The 18,611-nt window shown below is 34.8% G+C and overlaps 1 protein-coding gene across 1 annotated transcript in view; it reads left to right on the top strand.

Moving 5' to 3' along the window:
* Positions 1 to 1,278: 1,278 nt before the first annotated feature.
* Positions 1,279 to 18,611, top strand: part of LOC124640017 — a 154,404-nt gene continuing 137,071 nt past the window's right edge. Inside the window, exon 1 of the mRNA XM_047177593.1 lies at positions 1,279 to 1,427. Within this exon, the coding sequence (XP_047033549.1) occupies positions 1,426 to 1,427 (2 nt within the window). The 5' untranslated portion in view covers positions 1,279 to 1,425. The remainder of the gene's footprint in view (positions 1,428 to 18,611) is intronic.

Here is an 18,611-nt window from a genome sequence, read left to right as displayed (position 1 = left end):
GCATTACTCTATAATAAGTAGCACAGACACAATGTGCTCTACTTTTCATAAAGTGGAGTAATCTTAATTTTGACACAGTTCAGTAAAATATATAACATTGCAGATTGCTTTTCTGTTTGTTTGTACAATGGAATAAGTAGGTATTGTTATTACCATGCGTGGACCTTGATAAAAATGCAATCTGAGTTTCCTACTTGCCGCATAATTTTACATATGTTTTGTTTTGTATTGTATTTATCATTATAAATAGGTACACTGTTGGTAACAACAGTTACTCCTATATTAATTAGTGATTATGTCAATGCGTCTCTCTTTTCGTTAAAGGCTTGCAACGATTCAGGTGACACGAAAGGAGATACAGATCGAAACATGTATCTATAAAGGTTCATTGAGTCGGATAAAACCGAGTAAAATAAGTACGTATAGTAATTTGCAAGTAACAGTCATCAAGAATTTTATTATGTTTACATATCGAGGTCGCGTTTAAAACGCAGGCGTCTCACGGCCTTGAAACCTTTTTTTTGCAATAAGCTCGCCCAAGCTAAAATCGGCATTTATTTATTGAAACTACTTTATTAATAGTTTTATAAGTTGCGAAAATCTTGATTATTTACCTTATTTTCGAGTCTACCCTGAGTAGGTGGTTGTTTGTGTTTCAGACACTTATTTTTGTACCTAATCAATTATCTTTCTATTTTTATTAGATCGTTATCAATGAAAACACTTATTATTTCGGATTATAAATAATTCGGATTATAAAGGTTGCATTGGAAAATATCAAATATTAATTGTTGCAATAAAGGTGTGAAATATATTTTGCTACATAATGTCATACCTATTATCATACAACCAACACTTACAACTTACTTAACAACCACTTTATAATTTAAACAATATACCTAGGTACTTGGAAAGAACTGCTGAGGGAGATAGAAATGCTAAGGATAAGCTTCATTAGAAATAGCAAATTGAATATCACAACCTCATATATCACAATAAAAATGTAAGGTTAATATGAAATAATGATTTGTAATAAACGAATGAATAATGCGTATTAATTTTCGTGCGATGACTTTGCGCCTGCATAAAGACAGTGCATTTTTATAACGCATAAAATTATGTTAATAACATCATAGAAGCGCTTTATATCGAACAATGATCACTAGAAGTGTCAGTGCGTTAAGTTGTGGGCGCTAAGTGCCGGTACCTACGCATAGGGTGGGAAAACCCACCCTGATTTCCACTTTCCAGCATCAAAGCTTAAGCTTCAGTATCTCGGCCTCTGCCGCAGCGAGTGCACGTCGTGTCTGTGCCAGTTGTTCCGCGAACGCTCGACGTGTTATGAGTGAATATAAGTGCGTGTTGTGAGTGTTACAGTGGAATGTTCTTTGTTCACCAGGACTTTCTACGTCAAAGGCGATTAAAATGTAAGTACCTTTCAATATTAATAAATACACCCATTAGAACTAATAGCTGAAGTGTTCTAATGCCTAGTACTCATTAAGCCACCGACTTGTGGTCTTGATTAAAAGTCTAGATTAATTTAACTCCAACAAAGTCCGTGAGACTTACATTGTGAGACTTTATTGCACTTACAAGTCGATATTAATACATTTTAAATGAAACAACAGTCATTAATTAGGACGATCATTTTTTCTTTACACCTAATGGTAGGTAGGCGTCATTTTTTGTTCCGTGTATAAAAAAAAAACATGATTTTGCAATTTCATAATGTAACTGGTTCGTTCGCTTTTTTATACGTTTTTCTACCGATAAAAGATAGGCGTATTATTCTATAAAGGTATATCTTTACATAATATACCTACGTGAAAGGTATATGTATAACCAAGCAAAATCTCAATTTCCATTAACAAAACTACGTAATATAATTTATCGATGAATGATACTGCTAATGACCATTTTTTTACTCAGTCTTTAATAACTGCCATAACTGCGATCAATTTTTTTTAAAATATTTCAAATAAGCCTAGACCAGTTACGAAAAAACTTATAACAACCATAACCAATTCAACGCGGCTTGATCGGAAGATCCCGCATTCCATTGATTCAACTTTTGTGTATCGACACGTAGATCGAAATATAAGTAGGCAGGTATAAAACATCTAAGTGGTACCTCAAACAATAGCTATCTAATGATACCTTGGGATACAACTCATGGATTCTTACAGCTTTAGTGAATAGGCATATTACCTATACACATAGACTAAAGAATGTTTCTATTTCACAGAAAAAAGTAACCAAACAGAAAATAGATGAGCACTATTTGTTTCCCAGAATACCAGTTAGCTTGTGAAAAACGGGAATTCACTCTAAAAGAGTAGCAAGTGGAAAGCTTGTTATTGAATTCGTTGGAATTTCGTTAAAAAATAGTGAGTTTTTAAAACAATGTGAATGTTAAAGTGTGTATTTGTGTATTTTCGTATGATCCAATGTAGCGTATGGATTCCTCCCATATTATTTAGTTTATATCGAAAACTTGAGGAATCGATTAACGACGAAAAAAAATATATTTCTGTACTTAATAGATATTATAAAGCTGAAGAATTTGTTTGTTTGAACGCGCTAATCTTAGGAATTACTGAACCGATTTGAGAAAATAATTTCAGTGTCAGATAGAGATAGTTTATCGAGGAAGGCAAAATGTTACTTTGTATACGGGTACACTGAGCAGTTTCCACAGGATGCGGGTGATACATTGAAAAACTAGTCAGATCAGAGAGTGCAAGAAAAAATATTGTAAAAATCTTGCTTAATGTTTGCTTTTTACCTTCTCAAATATCCACAGACTCATAAAAACCATTGCATGCTCTTAAACATCAATGTTCGTGCGTGTAAAGTCAACACTTAACAAGACGTGGACATAAGTATGTATTTATTCAACAACCACGCAAGGTGTGAAAAAAGCTAACGCGAATAGTCTCACAACAGTTTTTATGATCTTTTATAGATAAACGATATTATGCGCGATACGATCACAAAGTTGCAAACCGTTACGCAGATACAATGAATTAAAGATTTTCAGATATTGCTTACTTCATGTTTCATGTCTAACCACGGAGTGCTAACCGATCCATCCGCACTTTTGACATCTATATGCTTATAGGTAGGTACTACTAGTATACTTATACTTGTATAATAAAGAGGATTTTTTTGTTTGTTTGTACCCTAAAGGCTTCGAAACTACAGAGCCGATTTGAAAAAATATTTCAGTGTTTTAGAACCTTTCTCGAGTATCATAGGCTATATTTACTTTGGCTTCGGGAAGAAGTTCCTCCGGGACGTGGGTGGAACCGCGGGGAAACAGATAGTCATTTATATGGATCCATTTGTCAAAATTCTTTATCTAATCGCAAATCAGCGGCTGTAGATCGGTTATAGAAATCAACCGTAAGTATACTTTGGTTACGAAAGACCTAGTAACGTTATAGGTCACCGGTTGTGCCCATATTGAGCGAGTACTTGAGATAAATGCGAAGGGTACTCAATAGTGAAGGTGGCAGACAAACGCTGTGTTGACGCTAAAGTGGGCATAATGCGGAGTTTAGTGAATATATAGGAATTGCAAATCACCTGTTTCACTAGAAAAACATCATGTAGGTACATTCAGCCATAAAACATAATATCAAACAACTAGGTCTACTTCTCCGTGCTCTCGTATGAAAGTTGTAGCCTAAGTACCCATCCTTCTTCGATAAATTGGCTATAATTTAACACTGAAGGGACTTTTCAAATCGATGTGTTAGGTCCTCAGAGATAACTGCGTTCAAGCAACAAAATAAAACCTTATCTTAAGTTTGAAAAATAATACGAAATCGGTTCAGCCAAACATGAGATATTTTCGCATAAACCTAGATACAATAACAAATTCTTTGTTTATTATATTGGTATAAAAGAGTACTAAATGTTTAAATTGAAACATAACTGGATGAGCAATGGTAACCACAAAACAACGTGCAGGTGCAGTTTCTACCAATTCACGGCCAAACCACATTGCATAACCAATTCTAAACTTGATACTCATGAAATATATGCATTTCTGTTTCTGAGATAAGATCGCTACAAACATACATCAACTGCGGACTATGTTTACAATGAACAGACACTAGATAATAATAGTCTGCGAACCTTGACAGTGTAAAATGTATTAGCGGCTTCGGTCACAATACATTGTATATTAGTTGGCACAAGTACAATGCCGGTTTCGTTGGCTAGTTTATGTTGCTATTCCCTTCAAAGTACTCAAGCTATAGATACAATGTTATGCTATCGTTTAAATTGTTTAGATTGATCAGCTGATTGATCATTGGTGCCGACTGATATTGATTTGTACAGTTGCACGGTGGCCTTGCTAGCTAGGCAAGTAGGTTTGTAAGTGGATTGTCCGCATAAATCTACTGGTTTCCGCGATGCCGAGTCATCGAGTGTTTTATACTGTTTATAGGTTACGTAGCTTGCGTTACTCATATTTACTATTAACGCAGTTAAGTGACACTTGTAATAATGGTTAATTAAACAAGGTTGGCTAGATAAAGACGGATAAAGGGCCGTTTTGCAGTACGGGTGTGCTTTTCAATGCCGTTTTACAAATGGATTGCGACTGCATAGGTAGGATAAACATTTGAAACAATGGCGCTTGTGACCTCGTCCTAAACCCACTAGTCTCCACCTCGACGAGGTCCCGGCTAACTGATTAAAGGTCCAAACAAAGAAACTTTCACATTTAATAAGTAGGAAGTACTATAGTTCGGCCATTCAGAGAATGCGTTCCTGACACGTCGCGATTGAACTGACGACGTAACTTTGCAATGGCGTTGCAGTTACGATAAAAATATTTTTGCTGGTTGTTTACCGTTTTAACAATTGAGGAGCATTAAAACAACATTATTATATCAATAATCAATGAATGTAGTTACGTCGTCAGTTCAATCGCGACGTGTCAGGAACGCATTCTCTGAATGGCCGAACTATAGTACTAAGACTTCGACTTATGCTAACGCAGGCTCAACGATTCAGTCAAGTGGACAATGGCAACATGCTAATGTATGCAAAGCTATGAAACTGGCCGCGACACTTTCCTTATCACATCTACCCATTTATTTTACAAATGGCACAACCGGGAAATGAATTAAACATACATGATTCCACGAAAAGTTCGCGAAGTACAAAGATAAGTAAATCTCTTTTTAGAATCATAAAGAGCCGAGCTCGTGAAATAACACGCTTGCCAAGATAACGTATCAATGTTGAAAATCTCTTTAAAGAAGGGTGCGAAGTAAGCTCCGGCGCTAATTTGCAAACCCAATTTAATATTGTGCGTCGAGAAAGTCTTGGCGGACATGGAGCCCTTAGACGGCAAATTGTCCCGTTATTTTACAAAATAATTCCATTTGGGAGAAAATTCGTGCGTCGTGAAATGTCTACTCTAACAATTAGTGCCGAATAGAATCAGAAAATTTTCTTTTACTTTGAGGTTGTGCCGGAGTCAAATTGACGTATGCTTTTATTGTTTATACCTATATGTACATTATATTCTGCTTGTATTTTTATTGTAGTTTGCGAAATACACGTATTATTCTGAAATATCTTTCGCTTTATTTCTTCACGAACAAATATCGTTTCGTTTATTTTAAATTATTTCATCAATTTCTAAGAATGATTTTAACATTCAATAAGTATCCTTCCTGTAGCTCGTAAATTGATATCGGTAAGGTCTTTACCTTGTTGAGCCCCTCTTACCGTTGTTCAGCCTATTATGTATATTGAAGGCTTTGGTTTTACAAAATACCTGATATTGTGCAGGCTCTGCAAATGTTTGCTTGACGCAGACACACGTGTGAACAATTGGTTCTTTGTCTGTTTGTTTGTGCATATGACTTGTTATTGTTATAGCGCAAGAAATGTTCGCATGCAAAGCAAACTGTTTATTCAACGTCATTTACATTGTATATGTTACCATCGACCTGGTAAACAGGTTTGTCCCAAGTGTTTGTTCCAATCAAGCTTGAGAAAATGGCAAACAAAATGTAAAATCCACTGTAGAAGCTTGGGCTCCTACGAAAACACATTTAGGTATTATGTTTCCAGAAACTGAAGTTGAAGCTTTGGGAGAATTTTCATCATATATTTCTTACAATATGTAAGGCTTGACCCTACAATGGTAGGAAACATAGGTAGGTAACAGTAGTAGGCGAGAGGTTAAAGTTCAAACCTCAACGTGTAGTGGTTACGGGCTTCCATTAACGGTAACAAAGTACTATGAACTGTCCTAACGCGTCACTCCGCGTGAGGCATCCATATGTATGGAAGATGTATGACCAAGCTACGCAAAAAATATACCTAATTTGAATCGGAGCAGGAGCAGTGAACTTATTTTGTAATACTGAGTGTAAAAATAAACTGCGCAATTTCCATCCAGGCACAAAGTTAATAATAGTGTAATCACAGCTCATCATGAGATCCATCAGTTTTTGCGGTATTTGTGTATAAGTACATACAACTTTTTGCAGTAGGAAATAAGAAGCTCAACATAAAGGGTGACTCACGGAAGTTTTTTCATACATTTTTAATTTGCAGATGTGATAAAATGTAAACAACGCGTCTGACAGCTATCATATCATTATAATAAGGGACATAATATGAACAAGGTCCTACGTGTTTATAAGCCTGTTTATATCTAGATCGAGATTGTCGTTCTTGATACAAGTGCCATATATTAGGAACCATATATGTGGAACCAGTCCTTCGCATAGCCAGGTGTTGACGCACGGGTAGGGTCGTCTAGCTAGCTCAATGTTCCGATTGCCTTGTTCAAGCTTAAGCTCAATTCCTGAGTAGTTAGCATGTAACACGAGTAGAGTGCGCTTGATTGATAAGTTTAACCGTATCAGTGATATGAGACCCTCTCGTAACTGCCGCGTACAAGTATCGTCATATTACAGCTAAGTAAGAAGGTTCATTGCGGAGCTATCATTAAAACTGATTCATGACTATTTCACGAATATTGTGACTGTGACATTAGTTTCACACACAAATTAAATATAAATATACCATAACAAAAGACCATAACAAAAGCTTATTATTATCATTAGTTACTTGCCATGGTTGTAACAAAAAAAGTACCCGAATAATTGACGTCTTCCTGCTGTCAGTTCGCTCGAGTGACTCCCATCTCACCGATTATGCTGTCTTTTATGCTTTTGTATTCATTAATCACCAGAGACTGCCCATAAAGATAACGATGCCTTTCACTCTAGTACCTGTTCCTAGCAGTTTCACCAGAGTTCCGAAGTAGGTAACTACTTCCCGCATCCGGATAAAATATAATCATCAGGCATAAGTAATGTAGCAATCTAATGTTGACAGATTTTTAAAAATAATTTCAACACTTTTTGAGTTTATTCTTTACATTTATCATCCATTTAAAGATAATAATTTGTGTTGTTAGAACTGGTCCTTCTGCATTTTTGCTTCTTAATTCGCTACTACGTCTTTATAGTGAGTCAGTTTGTTTACGTTTGGGTTTGATTACCAGCAGTATTTACATTCATGCATGATATGTTGCCCACGTACACTCAGTAGTCTGTAACAGTGTGTCACGCGACCACATTGTTGATGATATCTTTGTTGATCAACCAGAACTTCAGAAATAACCAAACGCATCGCGTATTTTTAGCAATATGTAATTGTAATTTCTGCACGTAGCACAGTATACGATTTGACTAATCTAGGGAGACAATAGGTATTTAAATGAAATGTTTAAAACTACATTTTTTTTAATCTTGTTACGCTGTCGAATACATCTTTTAGCTGATAACACAAGGCAAATAATCTCTTGTCACGCAAAACTGGTTTTAACAATGGGCGAAGTTACTTGACCCTATTCAGGTAGTCGCTCGACCGCTCAGTGTGACCGTTAACGCTAACGTGTATACATGTTCTTTGGTGTATTGAGTGCTTGTAAGTGTTTTTTTGTGATGGAGTCATCAAATAGAGGTAATTATCCATATATTAAAGTCCTTAAATAAAACCAAATTGTATGCTTTCGAACTGTAACACTCACTGAAAAAACACATCAATAAAAATGTATTTCTATTTTAAATTAATTTTTGTTTGGAGATCTACCATGTAGTCAAATGTAGTCAAGCTGTAAGTGTAGTCTTAAAAAAATCTCTGTGTTATATACTTTGAAGCTATAATAATTGTATTTTGCGATTTTTTGCGATTATATTTTTTTTTCGTTTTTTCTTTATAGATGCCAGAATGCAGCGAAAATCAATATTTGATTTTTGGCGTTCTATTCCGCCCAAAGGTCGATTAAATAAAGTAATCGACTTTGTGAAAGTGAGCTTTGGTAATTTGGTTGTTACCGAACACCAAGACGAACAGTTAAAAGCATTTTTGAAAAAAGAATGCGAAAAAATACGTGTGAAATGGGATCGCAAGCAAAGACGATTAGACTTGTTTTTAAAAGACTATGAACAGTGGCTCAGCGAAGATTTAACTTTCGCCATGCTTGTGGTATCAGAAAATGTTTCAATACCAAGTACTAGTGGTGGCAGGCCGCAGAAAAGTTTTGTGGAAAGTTCAAAAAAAACGAAGAAGAGGAAAGTTCAGCACTTATTAAATGACTACAGTAAAGATGAATTGATTTTCGCCGCGCAATTAAGTGTTAGAGCTAGTGGCAAACGTGATGCTGCTACATTGATTGAAGAATTATCTACAGCCTCGCCAAAACGAGCCACCACATATAAGAAAGCTCGAAGAATTATTAATACTGGAAAAGAACAAAGGCCTTATACTCCTGACGAAGCTTTGGCGTTGTTCATATCAAATAATTTCACTGTCCAGACATACAAAAATGTTCAACAAGAAGCCAAAGAAAGGGGATTCAATATATACCCTTGCTATGATCACGTGGCACAGGTTAAAAAGCAGTGCTATCCTCCAGTTGAAAATATAACAGTAACCGATATATCGGCTGAAGTAAGACTGGATTCTCTTTTGAACCATACTGCATTGAGAATATGTAAAAATATTCTTGGAGAAATATTAGATACAAGTGTGTTAAATTACACTTTGATATACAAATGGGGATGCGATGGGTCTTCGGGTCATAGCTTATACAAGCAACCATTTGAAGATACCGGTAGCACAGACGAATATATGTTTATCATGTCTTTAGTTCCAATAAGACTTGTAAACAATGCACAGAAGGTCATATGGGAAAATCCTCGGCCATCCTCACCAAGATTCTGCAGAGTTATCAAATTCATATATAAGAAAGAGTGCGAAGCATTGATCAAAGAAGAATGCCAAGGTATGGAAAATCAAATACGGGCGTTAATGCCAACTCTATTGGAAATCAGAGGCGTAACCATCTCAATCACGCACAAGATGATTCTTTCAATGATTGATGGTAAAGTTTGTAACGTTTTAGCTGAAAATAAATCGACTCAAAGATGTTTTATCTGCAAGGCAACATCAAAGGAAATGAATTCGGCATCAATGGTTAGAGAGCCTGATGAGAATATGTACCAATTTGGAATCTCTAGTTTACATGCGTACATTCGTACAATGGAATGTCTCTTAAATATTAGTTATCGCATGAACATTTGTGAGTGGCAAATCAGAGGAGACAAAAATAAAGAGACATTCAAAAAAACTAAAGAAGAAATAAAGGCAAAGTTTAAAGAAATTGGTCTAATAATCGACAAAGTTAAACCAGGATTCGGTACAAGCAATGACGGAAATACCGCACGAGCATTTTTTTATAATTATGCCACAACAGCGCGGATTACTGGTCTCAATGAAAACCTCATTCATCGTTTTGGGACAATTCTTGCAGCCATAGCTTCAGGCTATGAAATCGACACAGAAAAATTTAATGACTACTGTGTGGCGACCAGGGAGATGTATTTAAGTTTATACCCATGGTATAATATGCCGGCAACAGTGCATAAAATTTTGGTACATGGAGCAAATATAATAAAAAATTCGGTGATACCGATAGGACAAATGTCCGAAGAGGCTTCCGAGGCCAAAAATAAAGAAATTAGAAAAGCCAGATTGGGGCATACATTGAAAACATCAAGACACAGAAGTAATTATGATTTAATTAAACATTTGTTAACATCTTCAGATCCCTATATAACATTATTAAGAAAACTTCATCAAAAAAAAATATCTAAGCGTGATATAGATATAAGAATCTTATTAAAAGATTAAAAAAAATGTTATACGTTCAGTTTTGCCTTTTATTTACTACAACATTCACAACAAATGTAATAATAATATAATAGTTAGGTTCCCGAGTTTTGTCCCCCTAGATTAGTCAAATCGTATACTGTGCGTAGTTTGTATTTTTTTTACCGGTAAACATGCTACAGGAAAACACTTTTTAAAGAATTATTTAGTTTCAACGATGTTTCTTAAAGAATTGAATTACTCTTTCCTTTTTAACTGCAAAGAAAAGTTACGGAAGCCGTTTGACCGAATTTCTCCGTTGGTTAACCCTGTTTTCGTGCTTGCCTAATTAGAAAAAATGTTAATTAGTTTTAGGGTAGTTATTTGGGGGTTTTGCCAGCAATAATTTGTGATAAACGAGTTCAAGACTGATCTTGTCATGAATTATTTTAGATTCTTCAGTTTTGATTATAAAGTTTCTAACTAATTTTGCTATAAATTATTATATGCGCAATATATTGCCCTTTATAGGCATTCACGCTCAATGAAAGTCGTAAACGAGTACAAATAGGTATAGTGTTATGATATCTTGCAGTGTTGCAATATAACAGGCGGAATTAACAACATCAAACGCCGCTATAATACTTCGACTCGCCCCTTCAGAGATAACATCGAGCCCATAAAATATAACTTCTTCATTATGGACATTAAATTGAATGTTCCCAACTATTTGCTCGGAAACTTGGACTTGCCTGTAATTACAGTTATTGCTCGTGATATATTACTGCTGGAAATTGAGGATATTATTATTATTTAATTGATTATACAGTCGTTACAAATTGTTTCACTCATATTTCAGTTTGATTTGATTTTGGAATAATGTTTATTTTATTCTGCACAAATTATTGTTTTTCGCCCTTGTTTATTGTGCGATCATTTTACCTTTTTGAGTAGGTACCTATTAAATTCGTCAAAATTATATGTAATCTCCTTACAAGAAGATAGAGAAATTATATGATTCTTATTGAAGAGTGCTTCAGGACCGAGATCAAAAAATATTTTATTTATTTATTTGATTCAGGCATATAGAAAATACTGTATGTACACAAATATTATAACATTACATTTATATATTTACACATATTTTATACTATAACTATAATACAGCTTCTTCTATATTACCAAAGCTTATTTTTATGAGTTTAAAAACACGACGACGCCATGTATAGAAGCTAGCTATTAATAAAGCTATAAAAGCACCCTTTTACTCTATAAACATTTTTTTACACAATTTATAAATACTTTCCTATTATAGTGTACAAGTTTTGTAACATCATATGTAGTAATGTTTCGATCACATGGCATTGGTATTTCGTTTATCTCTCAGTAATGAGACAAGTTCGGTAGTTACCGGTCGTGTAAGTTTCTTTCCTAATGTTATGTGTTTTCTCCTGAACAAAGATAATAATGGAGGAATAGAAACATCTGTTAGACAAACTAATAAGGGTTCTTACTTATTTGAAAAGATACGTAGGTACTCACAATTAAATAACACATAACAGTTTTTTTTAATTCTTACAAAATCACTGTGACAATATGAAGTAATTTTCATCAAAAAACCGTAACGATATAATTCTGATGATCCACTTAGTTAAATCTTCAAACTCGATTTCCGTTACCTCAAGCTAATAATCAGCTTCGCTTGTTCTGAAGTTGTCACCTTATCGTGTTATCTCCTGTCACCCCCCACTGCGGGAGGGAGGGAGAAGAGAGGGGGTGGGGTGGGGGGGGTGAGGCTCGGCCATAGACATAATATTAGTAAACAGGACTGCGCATATAAACCCATAAAACGAGCCGAGTGAAACAGTTAGTACGGAGGCTGTCTGTCTCTTTCTAATAGGGTGACTATGAGATTAAGCTATGTGAGACAAATCCGAATTTGCTAAGATTATTAAACACAGATTAGTATTGAAGTTTTAACTTACGCAGTTTGTGACCTTAAGATACTAATAAAGGCTTTTAATAATTAGCGGAAATTAGCAGTATAAAAGCAGGAAGATTCGAAGTGAAGACTGTTTTTTTTGTATTTCTACTTCATATATAGACTGCTGAGCCATTTATGTCGCCTTTCTTCATTTTTTGGGAAGCTATAACAATAGTACAACAGTTTTAAAATCCATCACCCATATTTTGACTCGTTACAAGAATTCATGGGCACCCTAGTTGTTTGGTTTACGAAAATGTTATTATTAGCTAACCTGTGGAACGATATATTGCAACAACCATAGGATTCACTTTTGCAAGTAGAAACGCAACACTTTTTCACCATTTTAATAGTTTAAATTGATTTAATACAAAAAAATATAAACAAAATTTTAAATGCTGATTACGCGCCAAGAATGTTCAGGGTTACCGCTAGAAAATAAAAAAAAGCAAAATAAAAATTTATGTTGTTTATGTTTTAATAATAAATACGAATAAATTAATGCGATTGTTATTAATTTGTTGACTTACAATTGTTAAAATAAGATAAAAATATAAGTGATTCAATTGTTTTTGGGAAGACAAAACTTTTGATCACAACATTTTTTTATGCTGGCAAGGTGTTAGAAAGAGACAAACAGCCTCCGTTCGAACTATCCCTCTCGGCTCGGATTTGCCTCTGTGTATTATGCAACCAATTTAGTACATTATTGCGTTAGAATAGAGTTCATTTTCGTAAATATATATTTTGAGCGTGCGCAATCTTGTTTAGTAATATTATATCTATGGGCTCGGCAAGAGATTAGCTTGTTAGGTCCTTTTGTTTGATCAAGACATAATTAATCACGACTTGAACAGAAATAATAAGAAATATAACTTGTTATTAAACCGTTAAATTCGATACGAGAGGGTTGCTGTCCTTTATTGAGGACTAAAAGCTTTACGGGTAAAGTTCTGTTATCGTGAATTTAGTTTGAAATTAAATTCTTGGTGGTAGCTTCTATATCCGACATTTATTGTTATTTTGACATCCCTTTTTGTTAACAAAGTTTTTAAATACAAATACGACTATTCGTATTTGACTTTACCAACTTGCTTTTTAACTTGAAACAGTATCTACCTACCTACTTTGTTATACAGGTAACCGGGTTGACGAGATTGGTTTTGAATTGACTTTACCAGGAAATATCTAATTGATGGTTTATCAGAGATCTTCGTATAATGCATTACCAATTCAATGTAGATGAAATGATCAGCTACAATCAATTCGACTGATTAATCTCCGACAGAGAATGGCCACATCATTTATACACGAGTTCCACTGCAGATAATTAGATTTGAATATTCGTGGTTACGTCTATGTGTGTGAGTAGTGCCCAGTTCTCGGAATATGAAACTAATGAATTGCTAATTAAGGTATTATAGCATCTAAATCCAGAGATTAAAGGCTAGGTTGCGTTAAATTGAATTATACTTTTTTGCTGTCCGCATTTAATCCTGATTAGAAATGTATTCTGGCTCATTTGCGCAGATACTTTCTGGACACGTTTAGGTAAATAAATATGATTGATGCATGTCCTTTCACTACTTATTCTTATCATTGGATAAGATGGTATGATGCTAACTTATGTTCCATTTAATGTTAAATATGTTTATATTGCACGAACAGAAATAAAACAAATATTACGAACAGAATAAATCTGTTTCAATTCCAAAGCATTTATTAAATCTCAATTCAATTACGTAACACAAGAAAATTATCTCCCATACATTTTCCTTTTCCCGTATTACGAAATCTCCTAGGTTACCAAACATTGGACGTTGCGATGTATAAAAGAAGTTGGAATAACCCTATTTTCTCGAGTCACCACGAACTAATTTCCTTTGGACATTTTCTTTGACAACACAAAGGTTAACGACGGTCTAGACAGACTTACGTGGCATAACTGCCATATCGATGCTCGGGTTTTCTTGGAAATCAGATCTTTTGAACTTCAGACCCACCGATAGGAAAATTCGTGAAAAGATTATTGGTTTTGAAGTACCAATAACAATATGTTGGGTTCGAACTTCTTACTTAAATATTAGTTTAATCGAGGAAAACTTTATTGGAAAATTAATTCCTACTTCACGTTATAAATAATTAAATCACGATTTTATTATGGTGGTAAGTAATTATGATTTAATGAGGTTGGTTTAAAAATAAAGTATAATCTCCTTTTTATGGAGTTCATTAAAAAGGTAATATTATTATCTATTATAAGAATAGAGCAGCCCTGCGCAGTGCATTACAGTCGTAAACGTCAGAAAGTTTTACTGCACCATTACGAAGTGCAATTTCATGAACTTTTTAAGTCACATATCATGACTCTGAGTATTTCTTTCATGAGTTGGATTTAAGTAGTGCTTTTAAAATTATTTCTTTAAGTTTCTGGGTTGAAGTGAAGTTAAAGAAAAGAAAACCTTTTCACTAAGGATAGTTCTAATATGACACCATTCCAATTGTAAGCTGCACAATGCATTTAGAAAATTGGAGAATATAAATATTTATTTTTATGTCTATGAATGATTCCCCCATTGTAAAAAAAACTGGTTGTTATTAACGCCCAACGTGTCTGTCTGTGGCATACCTATAGCTCTTGAACGGATGATCCGATATCGATTTTTAGGGTTCCGTACCTCGAAAGGAAAAAACGGAACCCTTATAGGATCACTTTGTTGTCCGTCTGTCTGTCTGTCTGTCTGTCTGTCTGTCAAGACCCTTTATCTTAAGAACGCGTGGACGTATCAAGCTGAAATTCACATGAAATACTCGGGTCTATTGTCCCTTTAGGCTGTGAAAATATCAAGCTTCTAAGCCAAGCCAATCAACAGATACAACCGATTATGTCGATATTTTCAACAAATTCTCGACACTCGCAAAGGAATCAAAACCTACAGGGTACTTCCCGTAAACTCAGAATCTTGAAATTTGGCATGAAGCATTGTTATAAAATGCAAATATAGGAAAAATTGCGAAAATCTCATTTTTTTGTTATATAATATAATAAAAATATTTTAATAAAATGAAACTTACTACCTTATTTCTCACGAACGAATAAAGGTACCAAATTGAAATTTATACCAAATACCTAGGTCTATTGTCCCTTTAAGCAATGAAAAAATCAAACTTCTAAGTTAACGCGATCAAAAGATACAGCAGTTTTACCGACACCTTAGACGAATTTCCGTCACACGCTAGGGAATCAAAACCTACAAGGTACTTCCCGTAAACTCAGAATCTTAAAATTCGGCACGAAGCAACGTTATATAGTACAGATAAAGGAAAAATTGCGAAAGTGATAAATTTGAAGTTACATAAAACATTAAAATATTATTTTTGCTTACATGACATAAAATATTTTTTTAATAATTATAAACTTACTACCTACCCTTTTTCACATGAACGCGTAGAGATATTAAAGTTTTGAATAAAAAGTGAAATTCATATCAAACACTTCTTAAATATAATGGCCTCTAAACTGTGAAAAATTTTAAATCATTCAAAGGTCATTGGGCACCTTAGTATGAAAACCATACCCACGGCGGATACGAACGAAATATAGCACAGTATAATGATAAAGGCTCTGATTTACTATGGCATTAGTCGCATCAATGTGAACCATGGGAATCTAGAGAAAATCAGGTGTAAACATCAAATATTTTCCTCATTTCAATGGGGAATTTAAACGACCAAGTTTGACGGATTTGAGAAATCATTTCTTTGTAGTGAAAGAGTATACTCGCCGTTTATTTCCATTGTCATCAGGTCAGGATCTGATGATGGAAATCCTGAGAAATCGAGGGCAACTATCAGAAATTGTAGGCATGCATAGGATTAAAACTAGATTCTCAGATGTATGTCTGGTGATACTATCAAACAGTGAAGGTTTAGAGCTTATCTGATTATGGAGACGTGAGAAAGTCGAGAGAACTCGGTATGTTTTAGTTACGTCGTGTTTGGGCTTACATTATTCGTATTGACGAGAACTTTTCACAAAAGTTAAAAATAAAAACTTTTTACAAAAAAAAAACAACTTCTAAAACAACAAGAAAACTGTTTATATGCATCGGTCTAGATCTCGGTGGTTAAATAAATATAGATGCATCCTCTAGACACCGACTTCTAGACCGATGCACCTAACATCTTTTTAATTTCTTTCTTGCTTTTGTTTTCTTGTTGCTTTTTTATATGTTTGAAGTTGGATTTGTTTGTAAAATGCTACAAAATAAAATAATGCCGACTTTATAAAACAAAGAAAGGGACAGAATTACACTTTTGTCAAGGCTCTAGAAACGTAAAGCCAGCAGCCCCGAATCCTACTCTCTAGAAGTCGTTGTTACAATTCGACAGCTACAAGTCGTCAGGCGGTTTCGAAAAAAACCTGAAACTGGGGCTCTTTAGGTGATTAATCCCTCAAAAATAAAAGATCCCATTCCTGCAATGGCTGCTTTAACCCAAGTTAGTAGTGAATTCTCATCACCTAAAATAAAATAAGCTCCAACACAAGGTTACGTTATAAATTGTAAAGGAGTTCCCATAACTATATCTGATATTTGCTGTCGATCCCACAATGGCAGTCGAACCTATCTTTGTGGAAAGTCTTCGCCAATACGAATAAAATAAGCCCAAACACGTGGTAGTTGCAACATATCGTTCGGGAGTTCCCTTGACTCTCTGTAGTCTCCATAATCAAATCAGCTCCAAACCATGTTGTCCAAACCTGTTTACCAGTACCCTCAAAAATACACTCACATGTCTGGTTATGACTCGATGCGTGCCTACAATATTCAAGAGTTGCCCTCGAATTCTCAGGGTTTCCAGATCCTCATCAGATCCTGGTCATCCGGATTGGCACCTTCCTTCTTTATGAAATGTCTTTAACAATAAAAACTAGCATTGCAACCTGTACAATCCTCTGAAACTGCTTGTCTTTTATATTTTTCAAACGATCCTAGACATTCGTCTCCATGGAATTTTAATAAAATATTTATATTCAAAGAAACGTCATACCATTCTCCACGATTTAAAACTACTTTGATTCATGTCCGCCACTTTTTACCAAGCGGGTCAGATATGCCCCATGACCTTTAAGTTAATTAGTTATTTTCAATCAGATTTCTGAATGATGACTATAAAATGTTGTATATAAATAACTTCAATAAAATAACTTTTACAAGGTACTGGCCTACTATTTTAGTTATATTATAAAATAAAAAATATTAACTATTTTGACTCTCACGAAATTACCATAACTATGATTGTTCTAAACTGAACGGTTGGCGCGAAACTCACTTTTTATCTATACAGCATTTGTACGGAACCCTCGGTGCGCGAGTCCGACTCGCACTTGGCCGGTTTATTCTTTTCACATAAAAACAAACTCGCTTCAGAAATATTATATTAGAAACATGTACTGTACCTAGTAACCTAGTAGTAGCTATGAATAAATGTTTGTTATCTCTTCAATATGCATATGCAATAACAGTTTCCACGTGTAGCTCATGGTATCAAGGATATGACTAAAACAAACCAAACAATTCACATAGTAAAATATGTTTGTGTTGTAAATTATGTATACCTACAGGGTCGGCATGTGTTCTACGAGGAAATATCCTAGTCTTATTTTATTTTCATGCTTTCGTGTCGTCGTAAACTATATCACCTGTCGACAAGTTAGATACTCGACTAGGACATGAAACTCAGCAGACATATACCCAGGCCTCTGTAAGTTCTTCGCAAGTTTTATTAGTTGGGCAAGATTGCGAGGGTATATTTTGATACTAAAATACTGTAAAATATAATTGTTGAGTTTTCTGTTATTTTTGGCTAAGTTTATACTGGTGAAGCTTCAGTCTCTTTTACTATTTCACCGTCCAAAGAATCGTAGATTTTCGCTTATAACTCTCTTCTACCAAACGTCTTCTCGTGTGCGAGGAATATCATCTGACCAAGATGAAAATAAACTGCAATCTAGTTGTCAGCCCTACAAACATAGCATGTGATTGCGTAATATTATTGTTGTTTTATGTTCGTACTATTTCCAAGGCCCTTCAGAGTGTAACGAGTGCGGTCACTGCACCGGGTTTATTGCACTACACGTGTTTCAAGACTGTTGATAAGCTGAAACGTCTCCTTCACCTTCATTGAGAGCAGTCGGGCAACTTTTAGTCGGCCGATAGTTTGATCGGTATCATAGATGGTATGAAGATGAACTACAAATAACAGCGCGCACAATTCATTGATCCGGTCGGTGCAAGACTGACAAAAAATAGGATGTCTCTTATCTCTGTCAGTCAAACGTCAGACCAGCGAAGGGGAAGGAAGCGGTATAGCTCATCTAATGTATTAGAATATGTTTAGCAGAACAAATAAACAAGGGGCA

Source organism: Helicoverpa zea, chromosome 20, assembly GCF_022581195.2.
Source record: "Helicoverpa zea isolate HzStark_Cry1AcR chromosome 20, ilHelZeax1.1, whole genome shotgun sequence".
Classification (NCBI taxonomy): Eukaryota; Metazoa; Arthropoda; class Insecta; order Lepidoptera; family Noctuidae; genus Helicoverpa; species Helicoverpa zea.
This window is presented reverse-complemented; position numbering and strand designations above follow the sequence as displayed.